Here is a 21,408-nt window from a genome sequence, read left to right as displayed (position 1 = left end):
CTAGCTAATACTGTATTGCGTATTTAATACTATCTTGTTTCATTTATTTATTTTGCTAAATTATTGTTTCATTTATTTATTTTGCTAAATTATTGTTTCATTTATTTATTTTGCTAAATTTTTGTTTCATTTACCAATCTGTAACTTAAAATAGTACGACATCATTATTAATTTAATTATTTTACTATATTAATTTACTTCTAGTAACATAAAAATTAAAATAATTATTGGCGTACACCACTGCAAATACTTATATTTAAGACAACAGATTCGAATATGATAATTAATTGCCTCATTCTAAAGTTTGAGCACATAAATCTAGTGATGGACTCCTAATGATGGTAAGTGATTCTTTCGTCATAATCTAAACTAATATATATAGACTGTCTCACACAACTAATACTTACACAACAAAAGACAATTTATTTTCACTTGAGAAATTCTGATTTTGGTGAGTTCTATTTTTCAGTTTATATTACTAACAACTAAAAATTACATGTAGTAAAAACTTCTTTTTTTCTACTTCCTTTTTTTCTTATTTTACTGTGTCCAATGGCAGCTGCGACGAGAAATGGAAGCATCAAATGGCACGGGAAGTGGATCGGGCGATGAAGGAAGCAGTGATACTCGGAAGGGGAAGAGGCAATACCATCGCCACTCGACAGAGCAAGTGCAGCAGCTCGAATCGTAATAATTCACTTTTATTTCAACTCAGCATGTTCAATTCTTCTAATAGTGTCAATAAACATCACTCATAGTCCATCGATGCAATCTCATAGTGCAAGCTTATGCCCCTTTAGATTTTTACTTTATATTGATTTTTATCTTAAATTTACCTAAATTAACATGTTACTCTAGGTAAAAAACATCTTTATTTTGAGAACCTTTTCCAGCATATTCTGCAATGCCTTGTTAATTATTCGTTAGTTTGTATTATTATGATTAACACTAATTAAAATTTATTTATTTTGATTAGTTTTTTCAAGGAACATCCACATCCTGATGAGAATCAAAGACTACAATTAAGCAGGGAATTGGGCCTTGACTCTAAGCAGATCAAGTTCTGGTTCCAAAACAAGAGAAGTCAAAAAAAGGTGATTTCTCATTTCTCTACCAAAAAATCATCATCTCAAATTTAAAAAGTTTATCAATCATTTTTTTCTTCGTCCGCCCCTGCTTCAGGCTCAAAACGAAAGAACAGACAACAACACCCTACGAGCCGAAAACGAGAGAATACGATGCGAGAACATGGCGATGAGAGAGGCTCTGAAAAACATAATCTGCCCTTCGTGTCGCGACCCCCTCCTTCACAACAATAACGACAACGACAAACAAAACGGCTTGCTCAAACTTAAAAACGAAAACATGAGATTGAGACAACAGGCCTCTCATGCTTACCAAGTAAGCTTTCCTCTCTCTATATCTATCTTATAAATTTTGGAGTTATCTGATCTAAAATGACCTAAAACATCTGTTTTTATCATGTTCTGTTTTATCTATCTTTTCTGCCAAACGACCCCTCTAACGCTTAAAATTGTTCAGCATGAAAGAACAATGAGCTTCGTCACTAATGGCACGGGAAAGCCAGCTGCTAACAACCATGGAATGGACAGTTTTACGAGCACGACCCTTGATGGCGACCGGAATTGGGAGAATCCAACGTCGGATTTTTGCATGAGTGGGATGCAAGAGACGGATAGAGCTATGATCTTGGAGGCGGCCTTGGCCGCCATGGACGAGCTGATTGAGCTTCTACGCGTGGGAGATCCCCTGTGGATTAGCTCTCCTAACGATGGGAGATCCACGTTGCATCGCGATAGCTACGATAAACTTTTCCCAAAGCCAAACCACTTCAAATCCGCCGCGGCCAGGATAGAGTCGTCCAAGGAATCCGGCGAGGTGGCCATGCCGGCGACTACTCTGCTTGAAGCTTTTCTCGATCCGGTGAAGTGGAAAGACATGTTTCCGAGCATTGTAACAAAGGCAAGAACCATCCAAGTTCTTGACGCCGGAACCTCCTTCAACGGTTCTCTACATTTGGTAAGTTGCTTATATATTGCTTCCAACTTCTACTTATTTTCCGACGTGGGATATGGTTTGCAACCTTGCACTTTGCATTAAAATCTTAATGACATACTACTATACTATAGATGTATGAGAAAACGCACATTTTGTCGCCTTTAGTGGCGCCACGGGAGTTCTTCTTCATCCGACACTGCAGACAGATGAACACGAACACTTGGGCCATCGTGGATGTATCGTACGACGTCTTTAGAGATTCCTCCCCTTCTCGGTGCTGGAAGCTTCCATCGGGATGCATCATCAAGGACAAGGGCAACGGAAAAACAGAGGTGGCATGGGTGGAGCACGTACAAGTGGACGACAAATCGCTAACGCACCGTCTCTACAGAGACTTGGTATGCGGCTGCCATGCGTATGGAGCCAAGAGATGGATCGTTACGCTGCAGAGGATGTGCGAGAGAGCTATGCTCGCACTGGGGCCGACCACTGGGCCCACACACCAACTCGAAGGAGGTATGTCTGTATAAAATAGTGTATATGAGTAATAAATGACGCGACATTTAAATTTCTGTTCATTTATCAATATAAAAAAAATTAGTAATAAGTGAGTTGTTGCAGTTATTGAGTCGGCGGAAGGTCGGAGGAATGTGATGAAGCTGTCGCAGAGAATGGTGAGGAATTTCTGCGAGGTGTTGAACATGTCGGATAGACTCGATTTCCCACATCTGTCGGAACTGTACAATAGCGGAGTTCGTGTTTCGCTCAGGAAGAGCGACGGATTAGGACAGCCTCAAGGCTTGATTGTCAGTGCAGCTACCTCTCTCTGGCTTCCATTTCGCCTCGCCCATCTCTTTAAATTCTTCACCGATGAGGACAAAAGGGCTCAGGTATGCACACCCGAACTCACATCACATCAGTATGATATTGTCTCATACTAATGAAATATTGTTGCACTCTTATATTGCTTGCACGTTTTCTAATTCTCTAATGTGTGATGGTTTGGACAATGCGCGCAGTGGGATATTTTGTCGAGTGGGAATCCTGTCAATTCAATTGCTCGCATATCAACAGGCGAAAACTCTGGAAACTGCGTCTCTATTATCCAGGTTATTTCATTTAATATAACATTTTGATAAGTTGGTAAAGCCTAGCTATAGAAATTAATAATAATATAGTTGTTGTGCAGCCATTTGTGCCAAAAGAGAACATGTTGATGCTACAAGAAAGCAGCATTGACTCGTTAGGAGGAAGCATAATATACGCCCCGGTGGAGCTCACGGCAGTGAGCTCTGTGGTGGACGGCGAAGACATAATGACAATACCGATCCTGCCCTCAGGATACGTGATCTCTGGGGATGGCCGCAGGGGGGTCGAGGGCTCGAAAAGAAGCTGCGGTTCACTGCTCACCGTTGCTTTTCAGATGCTAGTGTGTAGTGACTCGGTTTCGAAGCAGCTCAACATGGAGTCTGTCGCCACTCTTCATAGCCTTATAAGCTCCACTGTTCAGAAGATTAAACAGGCTCTGCATTGTCCTGACTTAGATTAATTCAAGTTAACGCTACTTTCCAATTTGCTTTTTATCTTCACTTTATCAAATGTACCAAAATTAGAATGTTAATTCTAAAAGCTCGATGTATTTCATAGTCTAAAAACTTTTGACCAATTAAATTATTCTCACATCTCATTAGATTAATTCAAGTTAATGCTACTTTCCAATTTGGTTTTTGTCTTCACTTTCTCAAATCATTGTACCAATATTAATATGTTTAATACAAAAAGCTCACCGTATTCCATCCCCTATATATGTTGGGTTACAAGTGAGGAAAGTTGGAAGGTTTATATAATTCATGTCCAATCTAATTAGTTTGAGGTCATTTGAATTCGTGCGATTTTGATCCAAAATGAACAATATCAAAACTAATGTTGCAGTCGACGATTCTAACAAGTGATATTAGAACCCAAATGACTTTGGGTCGGGCTTGGATGAGCCCCGGTTAGGGTCAGATTTTGGGAGTGACTCAAAACAAATTTGTACGGGTTTGACCCAAAGCGGAAAATATCAAAAATAATGTTGCAGTAGACGATCGTAACATCTCATTTTCAGCTAAAATATGTTACTTATATGCCGGCCGATTCAAACATGCTACCCACAACATAAATATGTACTCCCCATGTCCCACAATAAGAGTCTTATTTTGTCATTTCAGTCCGTCTCACAGTAAAAGTCTTATTTCACTTTGACTGTAAATAATAAGTAGGCCTCACATTCCATCAACTTATTTCACTCATGTTTTATCATAAAACTAATATATATAAGACTCACATTCCACTAACTTATTCAATCCATTTTTCTTTACATTTCTTAGAATACATACCTAAACCAAACTAAGACTCCTATTGTGTGATGGAGGGAGTATCACCCTAAATAATTGAGTTAATGTGTATAATCACAACTCGTCCATGTGTTTAAAACGAGATGGTTGAGATAATTGTCAAAATCTTCATTTTTCCTGGTTTAATTTTCAGATTTTAAAAAATGTGGGAGAAACCAGGATTGACCATCTATCATGATTTATTTGTAATTTGTAATTTTCTTTAATGGTTGTTAATTTGCTAGGGACTTTTTAAAATTTCATCCAGTAAATTGGAAAAATACGCAGTAATTTTTAATTGACCTGTCAAATTTACCACTCTTTTTTTTCATTTTTTATTGTGGATTTTTTTTCAACAATGCTAAGTCTTATTTTAGTTTGACGTGCATGCATGTCCATAGAAAATATACTTATATTTCACATTTACATTTCGTGTCTCTTCATTGATCATATGTCCTCACAAACCTATGGTTCAAATGTGCTAGTTTAAATCATACAAAAATAATTATTGTCACTTAATCTTAACTCAAAAAATATATGCAGATTTATGAATTGGCACAAAAACTACTAAAAAATGATTCATGATAAAATAAAACAAAACAAAGAGTAACTAATAATTGTACTCAAGAAAGTGGAAGAATCAAGTATGACTAGGAAGTAAAAAATACATGGAGCAATCAAGATTACTCCATTTTAATGCATTCCAATCAAAACAAACCTTTATAATGTTGATTAAAAAATAAAAAAAAATGCAGGGTATTTCACGAGAATTAGGCATTCATTATTATACTGAAATGAAATAGTTTCACATTCAAAATAAAATTGCTCCAAACAATAATTGGGGGGTATACTAATTTGCATAGTAGTTCTAGTTATAAAAATAAATCCCATTTGAGTAATAGTAAAACGACATTTTACTTCTTTCGTAGGGTAGTAGTATTATGCATAGCTGGAATTGATGGAAACTCTTCCTTCTTCAAACTTCATCTGAGAAAGAAAAGAGAAAGAACACCGTCTCTTCTCTTCTCCCCCTCTTCTTCTTCATCAAGATCCCGCATACTTCTGAGGTAGGTCGATGTGTAGCTACCTGCATATTTGAAATCTATGTTCTGTTTTTTTGTGTCTGTCTTCTTCTTTACATATTATGCTCAGATTTTTCCATCTTGCATCGACATTATGCATATCTTCACTGGCTTAAATATTGAATTTTGATGTGAATTTAAATATCCTTCCTCGTTTGATTGTATTGAAACAAATGGATGATTGTAGCTTTTATCCTTGCTATTCCTTGTGTTTGGTTGATATGAAAATATGAATAGAGAGGAAATATAGGGAAGAAGAAGTTTCACTTTATTTTTTTTATTTTTTTATTTAGAGAGACACATGTGAAGAAGATATACTATATCAGGTTCCTATAATGATAATGGACAGTGGTGTCATTTGATACATCTTTGGAGGATAATAATGTCATTTTGATTCTACATCTCCTTTTAATCTATGCTATCAAACATAAAGAGAGAAATTAGCTAGAGTATTTTGTAGTATCAAAAACCAGTGATAGATTATAATTTGTATCTTAATTTGAAGGAAACAGCACTCCACTGGCCTGTGAATCAAACGAGTATAGATCGGTAAACTTGACTTATACAATTTATGCAGCTGGGATTGGGTAATTTTGTTATCCTTGAATTTTGGAAAAGACATTGGATCATGTTGTAATAATTAAAAAATTTGGGCTTAGCTAATAGCCCATATCTTCATTTAAATAAGCTGAAGTGAACCTAGCCCAAAAAACTATTGAGGCCTAAAGTTATTTTTTGTTGTCCAGTTGCAAGGAAATGGATATAGTTCGAATCATCAACGTATTCCTCGCTAGGATCATCAACTTATTCCGCAACTCAACTCCCTCAACTCCAATTCCAAAGGTACATTCCTAGTCCTACCTCTCAAAAATGTTGATCATCGTTTACTTTAAATGGAATACTAACTTTTGGAATACTGTTTATTTAGGATGAAGCTGGCACTGGAAGCAGAGTCAAGATATCTCCGGAGGTTTCCGAAGCATTGTCACGTAAGAGACCGGTGGTTGCTATTGAATCGGCAATGCTTTCTAATGGTACGTATGGCGATGAATTACTTGTTTCTCGTAAATGGATGTCATTCACCCTCACCCTTGTTCATATCTTGTTCGTAGGACTTCCATATCCTCAGAATTTGCTGGCAGTTAAAGAGTTGGAAGCCATAGTTAGAAGGAATGGAGCTGTACCTGCCGTTGTTGCTATTTTGGATGGTGTGCCTTGCATAGGTAATTTGTTTTCTTTTTCTTTTTTTCTCTTTTAGCTTGCATGCATTTAAAAAGTTTTTATTAAGTAACTGACAGATTTTATAATTTTTGTAATTTGAATTCTATAGATGTTAATATATCATATTTACATCACTGTATTGTAGTGTATTATCATCTCATCTATGTGGTGGTATGTCAAGAGTTTTTATTAAGGAATTGCAGAGTTTTATGATTTTTGTAATTTGAATTATAGTAGATGTTAACATACCATATTTTCATCTCTGTATTGTAGTATATCATCATCTTCCTAGCGACGTGTAGTCAGGCATAATGTGTTTATCCACTCTTTCATTTATGAACCAAGTTTCTATCAATCAGCTAAATGGTTGTTATTTAGACATCTAAGTATTATTCTCTATCCTTCCATGAAATCTCTTTTTTTTTTAACCTATTATTTTCTGGTAATCCGTTGTCATTGTGTTTCTTAAATGAGATAGAACATAAATAATAGGAAATGACTAATGCATTGCATCATATTACTAATAGGTTTATCTGAAGAGGAACTTAAAGGGCTCGCATATGTAGATGCTCAAACGACCGCATGTAGGGACATTGCACACGTTGTGAGTATTTAATTAAGTTTTTTTGTTACATAAATAACAATTGTAGAAATAGATTCTTAATATGCGATTATGAGTTGAACTGTTGGCATCTTTTTCAGATAGCCAAGAGAGAAAGAGGTGGCACTAGTGTTTCAGCAACAATGTTTTTGGCTAACATGGTACTTCAAATTGTGAATATTTGTTTTCTTCTTCCAAAAATTGATATAGATTGAAAAGTGTATATATATATGGTTATTGTGCAGGTGGGGATCCCTATTGTTGTGAATTGTGGGATTAGCAGTAAGTTGTTTATGTTATGATTAGAATTACATTGAAATAGTGGATTAGTAGTACTTGGTTTTACTTTAGTTGAGTTGACAACATCGGTCATATGTATTTTCTACAGATATTCCTTCCGATCTGACGGAGTTGGGAAGGACATCAGTTGCTGTTGTTTCTACTGGTGCAATCTTAGCAGATGATACTCCTAGGATGTTGGAGTATTTGGTAAGATGTTAATTACTTATCATGCACTTGTTTAATACCATATATATACTGATGTGTGCTTTGGTGTAATACAGGAATTTCAAGGAGTTTGTGCTGCTGCATTTCAGACCAGTGAGTTCCCTACTTTTGAGACAAAATCGAGTAATTGTCAGGTAGCTCCTCAATTACCATTACACTATAAGTGTGAGTTGCTAAGGTATTACATGTGCCTAATGATGTTTGTCCAAAAACACAGGCACCTTGTCGTCTGGACTCAATCGAGGAATGTGCTCGACTGATTGGTATGTTTAATTTGTTATTAGGAGTATATTTCATTATCTTGTGTTAACAACCAAACCATGCATGTTCTTAAACTTTGCAGACGCACACAATGCAATTATGCTGAGGACTGGAATTTTCATTGCGGTCAATATTCCCGACAGCGTGAAATCTGCTCAAGGACCGTCAGCAATGATGAAAGCGACGAGTGAAGCTCGGTATGTTGTCTTTGATGTGAATGAATAGTTTCGATGTTTGTAATTTCTTATATGCTCAACAAAGTGATTGTGATTGATACAGGGCCCTGAACTTGACTGGTGACGACAAAAATGAATTTGTTAAGGTTAAAACAGAAGATGTGAAATATTTTCTCCGTATGAATTTTATTGCAAGTGTAGGCGCTCAAATTGCAGTCTCTCTTTCTCAACAACAAAATGAAGGTTAGTTTGAGTGTTGGATTTTTTATCCTACTATTTCTCCGTACAAGAATGAACATCCTTTTAAATATTTTGATACCCAACTGTCGGGACTCTTATTTTAGGTACCTGATTACCTGTTAAACTTTTTCTACCAACTACCAACTTAAGTATTAGTACTGTCTATTCAGTAAACGTTGCATATCTATTTTCTCATGCCTCGTTTATGTGCATTCATTTTTTGTTCTGTCATTAATTTTGTGAATAGAAAAGAGACATTAAAGTAATTATTAAGCATGATATAAATAAATAACGCAGCTCATGAAGTATAATAATTAAACAAATTGAATTAAACTACAAATAACATGAAGCATAAAGCACAGTAATCATTTTAAAACACATCAAACTTTATTAACTAATTTGACAAAAGTACCATTACATCAGTAAACATTTATAACCCTGTAGAGTTCGACCGTCTTTTACAATCTGAAAAAAAACCAACAAAGAAACTACAAAACCTTATATGATCTAAATTCCATATTATGGAATAAAATAGTTTCTCATATCAAACAACATAATCTATCAAGCGCTTTGGAACGTGGACCCTTCAAAAACATTATATGATCTAAATTTTAACAATTGAACATTTTGAACCCCCATGGCTTTGAGAGAATAAAAGCTTGGTGTATATATAACAACATTGGAATAGGTAGATCGTTGAAGATTATCATAAGCCTTTGCAATTCCTGTGCTTTCGGAGTATATGAACAGCTCGCTGACCTGATTTTGAGATCCAAATGGAGATCCTCAAGTTGTACAGCTTTGCGCCACATGCTTCCTTGAACCCAAGAATTACCATCTCCATAGACATTCATCGTCCAACGAACCATACAATTAGAATTTACAATATCATATAAACATACCTGACCATCACAAACATATAGCCGATATTCGCAAAGTCCGTCTTCCTCATCAAGATAAACACGAGGAGGAACAGAAAAACAGGTAAATAGCTCGGTTTCAAGATCGAAACAACAAATCATGTGATTGTTCTCGCAATCCAGTGTCAACCAATGAAGATTTCCGTTAAAAAATGTAGTATTCATGAACCTCGTATGTCTGCCCGGTGCTACTTCTGGAATGATCCTCCATGAGGGTGACATTTCTCCTCCTAGATCGCATATATAAATTCCACCATATCCATCCCCACATAAAATCTTACATTTACAGCTTAATTTGCTAATCCCAAATCCAAATATGTAATTGTATCTTTCTGTAAGCTGACCAGGAACACGAGGAAGCACGACATATTCCAAGTAATTGGATTGCACACGGAAAGAATATAAGCACGATCATTTCGCAACAAAATCAAAAGCAACCCATTGATTGAATCAATAACAGCGGGATAGAGATCACCCTTTCTATGTTTATAAATCATGAACCGGTAAAATGGGTCGAATCCCTCACCATCACAGATTGTGCAACATCTGTCGTTAGTAGCAAAAGACAGGCCTGATTTCGGAGTATACGACGTTGCAAAGTCATCCTCTTGTATCATGTTGCACCATGGTTTACAAACACATTTACAAGTTATAATGCTTCTGATTGGGAGGCTTCTCAGTATATCTCTAGTAATCACTTCCGGCAGCTTTTTGAATAAATCTTCCTCCATTTCAGACTGATCACTTTGTGGCATTCCAGTGCGGTTCGAGAAAAAAAGTTGGTATGAGATTAAAGTGGAGAAGTGGTGGATGATTGATGAACAAAATGATCATCCTTCAAGTCCTATTTATAATACTAACCTAGTGTGAATCTTATTCTGTATGGCCTATAATCTTGTCAAGTAAATCTTTCTAAGGCGCTTTGGTTGTCATAAACGTAATACTGTTGGGTATTATGGCTTTTCGTAATATCAATTTGAACTTGAATTCATAATTTTAAAAATCATATTCAGATTTTTCAGTAAGTTATTAATTCATAAAGTAATAGTACTCCCTGTTTCATTACCACCCCTGTTTCATTAATCTTATATCACTTCCCATTTTATTTAAATAAAACACACTTATCTTTCTCATTTTGTTACCTATCTTACTTTCCTCTATTAGACTTTATTTTCAATCTCACTCAACTTAACTTTTTAATTTTATTATTGTAATTGAATATATGTACCCTCCTTTCAATAAAATTAATTTTCTTTTTTTCATTTTATCCGTCCCATAAAAATAGCTCATTTCTATTTTTAGTAAATCTTTCTCTCTTAAAAAGTGTGTCACATTCCTCACTAACAATACTTCAATCATTTGTTCTTTCTACCTCTCACATATATAACCGATTCACATTAAAACTCATGTTGTCCCCAAAATCGCTATTATTATAGGACGGAGGGAGTATAATTTATAATTTTAAATTATATTAAAATTTCTTAATTAATTTATTAATTGAAGAATATATTTAATCTATTCCATGATTAAACTAATAATACTTAAATATTTCCGTAACAATAGAAGGAATCGTTTAATTATTCATGTAATGCCAGATTTACACATTTTCGCTTACAGGATCGATATAAATTGTCAAAAAGGAAACAGCTGTACATAAGTACACGGTTTCTATTCAGAAGAGGATTTAATTAGTTGTAAATTACGGGCATAATCACCCGATTAGTAATAAATAACGGGTATCAGCACCCGAAAAATGGTAGTCATATCCGATCCGTTATACATTTGGGTATCCAACTTAAAAGCCCGAATTTAAATTGTTTTACAGATAATCTCTGCAATTCATTTAAATTGGATTTAATGAGATGAGATTAGGACATGAAACTGGTCCAAATGAGAATGTCAAAGGCTAAAGTCCCGACTAAACTTATTTTTTTATTTAATTTTAAATAACGTCTTCAAATTTATTCATATTTTATGTAAAATTGTTATATAAAGTCCTAATCAATTAGCTAAATCATACAAAAATATTTTTTCAAGTGATATAGAAAGCATTAATTTTTTCTACACCCAGAGTCCCAGACCATCTCTGATCGGTGCCTCTATAATGTGATTGAATGTATTCCTATTTTCACAGTGATTCCTAATTTTAAATCTTAAATTTCTCGAAGCATATAACAACAAATAAAAGACAAAATAATGAAAATGTTTGTGTCCAACAAATAGCAGAAATATGTGTAAAGAGACAAAATGATTAGAGAATCGGACTCGTGTTATTAACTGAACAATATGCATGTATTTGCGTTGGGGACAAACCAAGATTTCATCCAATGTTTTAAAAATCGGATCGGCCGGTGAACCGGTGAGACTACTGGTTCACGGTTCAACCGGTCCGACCGGTTCAATCACTGGTCGAACCGTTTTACCTTGCAAATATATATAATTAAATATATCCATACAAAGTATATTAAATTTAATGAGTGATAAATTATAATTAGTAATATATAACAAAAACATATACTATTAAACTTTGTATATAAATTAAATATGAAGAGCATTTAAAATAAGTGAATGATAAAATTTAAATAATAACTAAATACATAAATTATTAATTAGAATAACTAAAAAAGTACAATATTTTTCATATATAAATAAATAAAATTTATATTAATTTAAAAATATTTATGTGGTGAAATAATATTATAGACAATATATAAAAATAAACATGAATTTTTAGTTAATTTGGATAAATATATACTATATTAGTATTATTAGTTAATACACAAATTAAACATGAATTATTAATAAGTTTGGAGTATTATTTAGTAAATATGGAGTAATAAACTATGTTAATAATATATATACTACAATGTTAAATCTTACATAAAATCTATTATTTATATACATTATACAAATAAAAGTAGAATTTAGTGATGGATAGTTAATATTAATCATATCACAACTAATAGTAATTATTTAAAAGTATAAAATTAAACACAAATTATTAATTTGTGTGGACAAAAAATTATAGGTTTAATGTATAACAATAATTAATGCTCATAATATTTCATTCAAGTACATGTGGTGGAGTGGTAGAGATGTTGGTCTCTTGACTCATAGGTCATGAGTTCAACTCCCACCAAACTCAAATTTTACAAAAATTTTAAAAATCTAGAAAACCGGTTTCCGGTTCTCGGCCAGACCGGTCCGACCGGCCGGTTCCGGCAGTTCATGCCGGTTTGATGTGCTACTGGTTTTATAGTGCAAATTGGACCGGACTACGCACCGGTTCGCGGTCCAACCGGTCGAACCGGCTGGTCCGGTCCGGTTTTTAAAACATTGATTTCATCAATAACTAATAAGTTTTGGATAGATTTATAAAAAGATAAATAGACATTAAAACCAAATATATACTACGTTTTTTAATCCTAGTAACAATAGGAATTGGGTTCTAGACTTCTAGTGTTCTACCTAAATACTTATTGCACGAAAACCCAAATATGTTACTTTGTAATCATTGACTAATTTACTCTATAGAAATGTGATATTGGTGTGATTGATTCTGAAATGAAAGAAGATATGTATACAAATCTATTGGAAGAGATGACTATAGACTTCCTACTAAGAGAGTCCCGGTTTAGAAGTGTTGGTTTTAGGGAGTTACAAGAGATAATCGGGCGTAATACAACCCAAAAAGGAATACAGAAAAGAACTGAAACGAAAAATACAAATGGAAATCGAAACTACAAACTTTAGAACAGGAAATAGCCGAGTCGAGGAGGCCTCTTTCCGCAAGACGAGATACGCCCCGGTAGTGCTCTTCGGATTGGCGTTTCGTCCCCAAAGATAAAACGGCTGCGTCTCTGGTGAAGCAGCACCGCTATCAGCAGAGCTCCGGCGAACTGGATGGAGGAGAGGGCAGAGCTTCGACAGAAGAACAATGCAGAGAGAGAGAGAGCTTATGATGCAGAATGCTTTCTAGTGTTTGATGTGTGTAGAATGCATGGAATGGCTAGCCTATTTATAGGCTCGGTCCACAGCAGGTGGTCAACATCCATAATGGCCGTCATTAATGCTAGACCGTAACGGTCGTCAGTTACGAACTGTAACGTTCGGGCGTTACGAGCCGTTACACGCTCTGAGCTAGAGAGGCTGAGTCTAGAAGCTTCTAGATTCGTTCACGACATGGACTATCACGTGTCAGCCACGTTGGCTTACCGCGTCATACTGACGAGGTGGCATCCGGCTTGGCTCGCTGACGTGGAAACAGTGGTGGTCTAAAAAGAACTAGACCCACTAGACTTGGGCCAAGCCCGCAACTAGGCCCAAGCACCAAGCCCACGACCAGCCCAAAGACCACCCAAAGACCAATTGCCAAGATCCAAGATCCAAGTCCAAGGGCACGGGCTCGCGGCACGCGGCGGGACGGGCGGCGCGCGTGTGGGCTCTTACAGCCCATTTTAGTCCACTATAATTATTACATGTAATAATCCTTCTTATTAAATACTAGTTTAATAAGGTTGTAACTTCCAATGTGGGATAATTAACTCTCTTAATTATTCCCTAAGCTTCTCTCATAGCTCATTAAGTTTGCAATTTTGCACAACTTTAATCCATTATTTCTCACTCACCGGGAATCGGATTTGAGAAAATAAATATACCATGGTCATCTACTCCGAACGTAGATCGACACTATATTATTTAATTTCACAAAATTAAATATCTCGTTGAAATTATAATTGGTCAAAGTTCATTGACCGGGCATAGATTCCAACAAGAAGCACTACAGTATTCTGAGTGTGTTTATAAATCACGGCGTGATATGATAGAAGGGGCTAAGAGCATCAATAATGGCGAGCGAAAAATGGCTTGGACTCGTCACAGCATGGGGGTAGTCTCCTCCCGGCAAGCTGCTTGCGGAGAGGAGGTGGGGTGGTGGGGGTGAGCCAGTTCTCCACTCGGATCTTTCTTAATGGGTGGTGACACCCACTCGCCCTGGGAGTAAGCTTCGTATTTGACTATTTAAATACTCCCTCCGTACCTAAAAAATAGACAACATTTAAAACAACATATCTTAATGCATAATTAGTAAAGTAAAGAGAAATCAAAAGAAAAAAGTAATTGGAGTATTGTTAGAAAAGAATGAGACACCTCATTACAGAGAGAAAACTTCCTTAAATAAAATTTGTCTATTTCTAAGGAACGTCCAAAAATGACAAATGTAGTCTATTTTAAAGGGATGAAAGGAGTATTAATTTTTTTAAAATAATAAATTAATTACGTGGAGAGTATTAAAATGACAACACATTTAAAAATGACATTGTACCACCAATGTGTACGGTTAGATATGGGAGCAGATTCATTCTTAGATTGACATGTGGCTGATTATCATTTATAAATTTTTTAAAAAAAGTCAGAAAATACCGGTGAAGGACAGAGATGGAATAACAATTTCATTGGTTTCTCTCCCGGCTTAAATCACGTGATTTCTTCTTCTCTCTTTCTTCAAGTTTGCAATATATTTACGATAATTTGAAGCATATTTTGGCTGCACTGATTTCAATTATTGACGCTCAACCTCTCCAAATATTCATTCAATCTTCAATTCATTCAACTAATGGAGGAGAATGAGCTTTTTTATCTTGATGGAATTGTTGACTTCCCAGAAAGTAAGAAATTCTTCAACTTCATTTTTTTATCTTTAATCCAGAAATTTGAACTGTAGTTTTGTGAATATGTTTTGCGATTCAACCCCCACCCCCACCCCCCATTTCAAGAATTTGGTTGTGTATATTCCCCTGATTCAATTCGATCGAAAATTGTTTTCGTTCGCCACTTTAATTTTCTGAATTTGCAATTGAAATTCATGTGCAATTGAAACTCGTGGATTTAAATTCATATCCAACGACTGCATATTTCATGTTTGTTTTGGTTAATCCGCGTAATGGATTTTGCTTATCAAATTGTTGGGATATTGACATCTAATATCACGAAACTTTCAAAAAGTTTGGTTTTTCCCATGAACTTTAAATTTGGCAAATAATATCACGAACTTTAAAAGTTTCGTGATATTAGATGCCAATATCCCCAAATTGTTTGTATATGTTTGCTACATTGCTTGTTTCGTGTCTAGAATTTCAAGTCCCTACCATATTACCACAATAATACATGTTGTTTGATCCGTGGTTATCTTATATTTTTTTATCGCAATTGCTTACAACCATTTGATATAATGTTTTTTTGTAGTTACGAAATTGCTTAGCAGTATTTTTCCTTCATGTATACTTCATTCCTATTTTACTAACTAGTGTTAACACCTGTGCAGGATAAATAATTTTTTAATAATGAAGATATATTAACTTAAAATAAAGAATATAGAGTAAATAAGTATAAAAATATATTTATAGATAAGAACTAATTAAAATAAGTATTTGTAATATTGTAAACAACAAAAAAATATTTGTACAATTGTACTTCTCTCAACCCATTCTCAATGAAACATTTCTTATTTTAGCACATGATTGTATACTATTTCAATATTTGATGAGTGTAGTATAAAATAAAAGAAATAATAAAAGATGAGATGTGTGGATGAAATAGAATAAGACATACAAATAAAGAAAAATGTAATACTACTATTTACAAAAGAATAAAAAAAACAAACTATTTAAACGAATAAATAGTTCACCAGTTTCGATTAACAAAATCAGTTCAATTATAACTATGTGCACTTCTAGTAATTTAAATATAAATATATTTATAAATTATATATCTTAAATATAAATATATATTTATAAGTAATTTCAATATATATAATTAAACTAATATATTAAAATTATTATTGCATATTACTATACACAACAACAATTAATGTTATGCAATATTGGTAGTATACATTTTATCTTCCCTTTTGAATTTAAGTAACACCAAAATTTTAAAAAAAAATGTTAGTGTGATGCAATATTTTTCTTGGTTTGATATTGATATTAATTCAATATGTATTCGTATTAATAAGCATGTTCTTGTTATGCAATATTGTTCTTTGTTTAATAATGAAACTAATTTAGCTTCATTTTTCATAATTATTATTTGGTGTAGCCAAATATAAATTCAATATAAATGTGAAGATTTAAAAAAATATAAATGTACTTATCTTGTCTCATCCTAAATGAGAATATACTACTCCCTAATGAATGAAATATTTCAAATTTGGCAAACGATTTTATACAATTTTAATTTATAATCTAAGTGGAGTAAAAACAATACAATTAATGACAAAGAGAATATATATGATTAATGATCGAATAGTATGAGTTAATTAGAATAAGATATACAAATAAAGAAAATATGTATGAGCATATGGAATGCATATAGTAGTGATTTTTTTTTAATTTAGATTGAAAATGCTAAATGAATTGAGTGATATGAGATTTTTTTAATAAATTTAAGATAAATTTTAAAACTTTTTAAATACTTTTTCCCATATTGCAACAATGAGTATCGTAATCAACAATAATAATTTTAAGATATTTTATTTATCAAACTTTAATAATATACATAAACACAATATTTTGAGAAGCATAAAAAAGAAATAGAAATCAAAATTACGTCAGTAACATGTTTTATCTTGCTTGAGAAGCCACTGTTTTATTGGACCAATTTTTGTCCAATTATTTCTACTTTTTTTTGTCCAATGGTTGTCAATTCTCAAAATGACCAAAAGGGTAAACAAAATAGCTTCACAGTTTCACGCCAAAAGGGCAAAATAGTCTTTTCATTAAACTGTTACTTTAGATTATGATAGATAGTCTTTTCATTAAACGGTTTGAAAAGCTATAAATATATGTCGAGGTGTGATGTACTTGCTATGATGTAATAATCAACCATTACTTCGTATTGTTGATTGCTTAGTAATATTTGCCTAGTTACTTGTGTATATATTATATTTTGCTTATTGTAACAGTCATTTCGTATTTGTGTTTTCAGCCACGATGCCCTTTTCCTTTCATAATTAATCAATTGTTATATACTCCCTCCGTCCCATTAAATATGCAACATTTGGAAATCGACACAGGTTTCTATTATGTAGTGTAATTTTGTGAGTTAATGAAGAGAGAGTAAAGTAAGAGAGATGAAAAAGTAGAGATGGAGATGTTTTCAATTTAGGAAACGTTTCATTTTTAATGAGACAAACTAAAAAGAAAAACGTTTCATTTCTAGTGGGACAGAGGGAGTATTTCTTATGCTATACAGTTTTCTGTGTGCCTAATTGTCCTGACAATTGACAATCACAAACCATTCGTTGCCAGAAATTCAAAACCATAGACGACGCAATTGCTTTCTACAACGCTTATGCCCTTGCTTCTGGTTTCGATACATGGAAATGCCAGCCGTTTGGTATCGCCAAAATAGAAGTCTAGTAAGTTGAAAAACAAACCATTGCGTACATAGGTGAAGGAACTATGGGGAATTAGGCCACTACGACTCTGCGAATTGCAAGTAGATGGATGAAGAAGAATAGTCAGATTGTTTGTATACAATTGTTTTGTTGCTTGCCCCTAATTCACGAATTGCATATCAAAGTTTTTGTTACCTTTTTAGGGGACTTATTTTGTTATTATAGTTAGATATTGATTTTTTTTATCACGGATTGTTTGGTTACATTGTTTGTACTGCTTTCATATTCATTGTTTCCTTATGCGGTACTTGTGCTCTTAAAATATTAATGTATCACATATTTCATGGAAATTTGTAGTACTTAGTAGCTACCCAATCGGTTATATGTTTTTTTTACCATATTGCAAATTGATTTGTGACCGATTTTGGATAATATTCGTATGATTTCTCAAACTAAAATGCCGCTTGGTTACGTTTAATGATTTTCTTATCTGTACGACAACATTTGCTTATAATCAGGGGCGGAGGAAGGGTGGGGCCGGAGGGCCCATGGTCCCCCCATTATTTTTTTAAAAAAACTAGGGGTATTTTAGTAATTTCTTATTAATTATAATTTATAATATATATATAATATTAAAGATAGATTATAGCAAAATTATACTTCCTTCTTCCACGAATAGGAGTCCCGTTTTTCTATTTTAGTCCGTCCGCGAATAGAAATCTCGGTTCACTTTTACCTAGTAATAGGGTCTCACTTTCCACTAACTTTTTTCCATTTAAAACTAATATATACAAGTTGGACTCTTATTCCACTAACTTTTTTCCCCCAATTTTCTTAACATTTCTTAAAACTCATGCCGTCCATAAATGAGACTCCTATGGTGGACGGATGGAGTACTCCATAAATCATTTCCTCTTAATTAGTTTTCTCCTTCTGCCGCCGTTCTACTCCTTCTGCAGTGTAATCTGAAATCTAGTTATATAAAAATAGGTATATTTTAAAACTCAAATATGATTCAATTTATTTTTCTACATATGTTGTTTTTTTGTTTGGCTGCAATAGTTATGTAAATTGAAACCTAAATAATCATATTCTAGATTTTGAATTGGCACACATAAAATTCATATGGGATGAAAGAAGATAGCTTATGTAATTCAATGGCTACGGCTGTTCTGTGTTGAAATTCTTTAACCCTTATTTTTAATTTGATGTGTATGTATTACTTTACACTATTTGATTTGTGACAGCAACATTTTAGATTTGAGCATATTGTATATTTTGTTTACTCTTTATTCTTTTAGTTGTGAAGCATAAGATGAACTTTATCCTTTTTTGTGTATGATTTATATTTTGCAAACTTAATCAGTGTTGACTATTTTCGTAGGTATATGGATCGTTATTTCAAGAAATTTTCTTCCGTTGATTCTTCATCAGTTGAATGATTGCTTAGTTCCTTATATGAAAAAGGATGTGTTTGTTAAAGTTACCAATGAAACTATTATGCAACAATTTCACAAGATGAAGAATAGAAGACAAATGTTGTGATGTGATGGCATTTAACTTTATATTTTGAACTTTATAATTTAATTAATGTAATTTTTTTCATGTTTAATTTTGGACCCCCATTATGAAATTTCTGGCTCCGCCACTGCTTATAATAATAATTAATTATATTATGTTTGATTATGTTCTAAATCTCAACGTGGTTAGTGACAAAAATAACTTGACTTCAAAAGGCATAATGTCTACAGCTAAATATGCGAATACTCGTCGAGCAGCTAGATTTCGTCCAACAAATTCAAAATAAAAGTTGTGGTGATTTGCAAGTAGTTTTCTATATTTTGACAAGAAGTTCGACAACCATTTTACAACCATTGCAATTACAGACACAATTAATAAGCAGTAAGCATACATTTAGTAAGCCCAATTATAGTGTTTTAAAATTTACATAAACTAAATTTTTATTAATACAGTTTCTAATAATGTGTAATAACGTGGCAGTTACAAAGTTAATCTCTAATTTGTGTAACCCCAATTTCATGGTTGATATGTAGTGCTTATTATTTAAATCAAAATTATTAAAAATATGTAACTGCCAAATCTTTATAAACCTTTATGAAGAAAACTTGCATGCCACATTTAGCACTCTAAATTAGTATAACCATCTATTCTATTTCTACGGATGAAATATAATTAGTGTATGAGATTGAATTGAATTAAATAATGTTTATAATCGGTGAATTGTAACAGTAATTGAATTAATTTTTGGATAGGCCAATCAAAATATCTAAATTTTACAATACAATCCAAAACATAAAGATTTACATTAAAGGCCACCCACCTTTAATATATACAGATAGATTATAAATTAAGGCCAAAACTATATTTCAATCACATCCATCCATTAAGGAGATTATACTCGACTCAATAAAATAAACAAATTACACATTATGGAATAAAATAGTGTCTCATATCGTACAATATATCAAGCGCTTTGGAGCGTAGACCCTTCGAAAAACTTAGATGATTTAAATTTTAATAATTGAATGTTGTGAACCCCCATAGCCTTGAGAGAATAAAAGCTTGGTGTATAAATAACGACATTGGAATAGGTAGATCGTTGAAGATTATCATAAGCCTTAGCAGTTCTTGTGCTTTTGGAGTATAAGAATAACGTCTCAGACATGTTCATTGCGGAGAAACTCTTTGACCGAACTTTGAGATCTAAATGTAAATCCTCGAGTCGTACAGGTTTGCGCCACGTACTTCCCTTAACCCAAGAATTACCATCTCCATAGACGTTCATCTTCCATTGAACCATACAGTTAGAATTTACAATATCATATACACATAGCTGACCATCGAAAACATAGAGCCGATATTCACGAAGTCCATCTTCCTCATCATGATAAACACGAGGAGGAAGAGAAAAACGGGTAAACAGCTCAATTTCAAGATCAAAACAACAAATCATGTGATTGCTCTCGTAATTCAGCGTCAACCAATGAAGATTTCCGTTAAAAAATGTAGTATCCATGAACCTTGTATGTCTGCCCGGTGCTAATTGTAAAATGATTCTCCATGAGGGTGACAACCCTCCTCCTAGATCGCATATATAAATTCCACCATATCCATCCTCACATAAAATCTTACATTTACAGCTTAATTTGCTGATTCCAAATCCAAATATGTAATTATATTTTTCCGTAAGTTGACTAGGAACAGGAGGAAGCACAACATATTCACGAGTAATTGGATTGCATACGGAAAGAATATAAGCACGATCATTTCGCAACAAAATCAAAAGCAAACCATTAATTGAATCAATTACAGCAGGATAGAGATCACCATTTCTATGTTTATAAATCATGAATCGGAAAAATGGGTCGAATACCTCACCATCACAGACTGTGCAACATCTATCGTTAGTAGCAAATGATAAGCCTGGTTTCGGAGTATACGTGGTTGCAAAGTCATCCTCTTCTATCATATCGCACCATAATTTTACAAACACACTTGCACATTATAATACTTCTAATCGGAAGGCTTCCCAAAATAATTTTAGTAATCTTTTTCGGCAGTTTTTTAAATAAATCTCTCCTCATTTTACT

General features: G+C 33.6%; 2 protein-coding genes across 2 annotated transcripts; both read left to right on the top strand.

Moving 5' to 3' along the window:
* Positions 1-571: 571 nt before the first annotated feature.
* LOC125196477 (homeobox-leucine zipper protein ROC8-like) lies at positions 572-3,568 on the top strand. Its single transcript, XM_089063817.1, has 8 exons — positions 572-687; positions 977-1,094; positions 1,183-1,383; positions 1,543-2,040; positions 2,151-2,535; positions 2,641-2,909; positions 3,039-3,128; positions 3,209-3,568. Exons 1-8 carry the CDS (start codon positions 572-574, stop codon positions 3,566-3,568), a joined length of 2,037 nt encoding a protein of 678 aa, XP_088919943.1.
* Positions 3,569-5,343: 1,775 nt separating this feature from the next.
* LOC125187116 (pseudouridine-5'-phosphate glycosidase-like) lies at positions 5,344-8,677 on the top strand. The gene is made up of 12 exons (XM_089063390.1): positions 5,344-5,461; positions 6,223-6,319; positions 6,405-6,510; positions 6,589-6,699; positions 7,225-7,301; positions 7,400-7,459; positions 7,544-7,580; positions 7,687-7,787; positions 7,862-7,939; positions 8,023-8,068; positions 8,149-8,263; positions 8,346-8,677. The coding sequence occupies exons 2-12, from the start codon at positions 6,233-6,235 to the stop codon at positions 8,488-8,490; spliced, it is 963 nt and encodes a 320-aa protein (XP_088919516.1). The 5' UTR covers positions 5,344-5,461; positions 6,223-6,232; the 3' UTR covers positions 8,491-8,677.
* Positions 8,678-21,408: the final 12,731 nt, after the last annotated feature.

This window comes from Salvia hispanica, chromosome 2 (genome assembly GCF_029641045.1).
Source record: "Salvia hispanica isolate PSC_SH4W2 chromosome 2, Shi_PSC_v1, whole genome shotgun sequence".
NCBI lineage: Eukaryota > Viridiplantae > Streptophyta > Magnoliopsida > Lamiales > Lamiaceae > Salvia > Salvia hispanica.
This window is presented reverse-complemented; position numbering and strand designations above follow the sequence as displayed.

What these genes read in the sequence shown, in the direction of transcription:
- LOC125187116 (XM_089063390.1), top strand. Translation starts at nt 6,233, where the DNA reads ATGGATATAGTTCGAATCATCAACGTATTCCTCGCTAGGATCATCAAC. An exon ending in CCTCAACTCCAATTCCAAAG is followed by an intron (nt 6,320 to 6,404) that starts GTACATTCCTAG and finishes CTGTTTATTTAG; the next exon opens with GATGAAGCTGGCACTGGAAG. An exon ending in GGAATGTGCTCGACTGATTG is followed by an intron (nt 8,069 to 8,148) that starts GTATGTTTAATT and finishes TAAACTTTGCAG; the next exon opens with ACGCACACAATGCAATTATG.
- LOC125196477 (XM_089063817.1), top strand. Translation starts at nt 572, where the DNA reads ATGGAAGCATCAAATGGCACGGGAAGTGGATCGGGCGATGAAGGAAGC. An exon ending in CAAGTGCAGCAGCTCGAATC is followed by an intron (nt 688 to 976) that starts GTAATAATTCAC and finishes TATTTTGATTAG; the next exon opens with TTTTTTCAAGGAACATCCAC. An exon ending in ACATGAGATTGAGACAACAG is followed by an intron (nt 1,384 to 1,542) that starts GCCTCTCATGCT and finishes AAAATTGTTCAG; the next exon opens with CATGAAAGAACAATGAGCTT.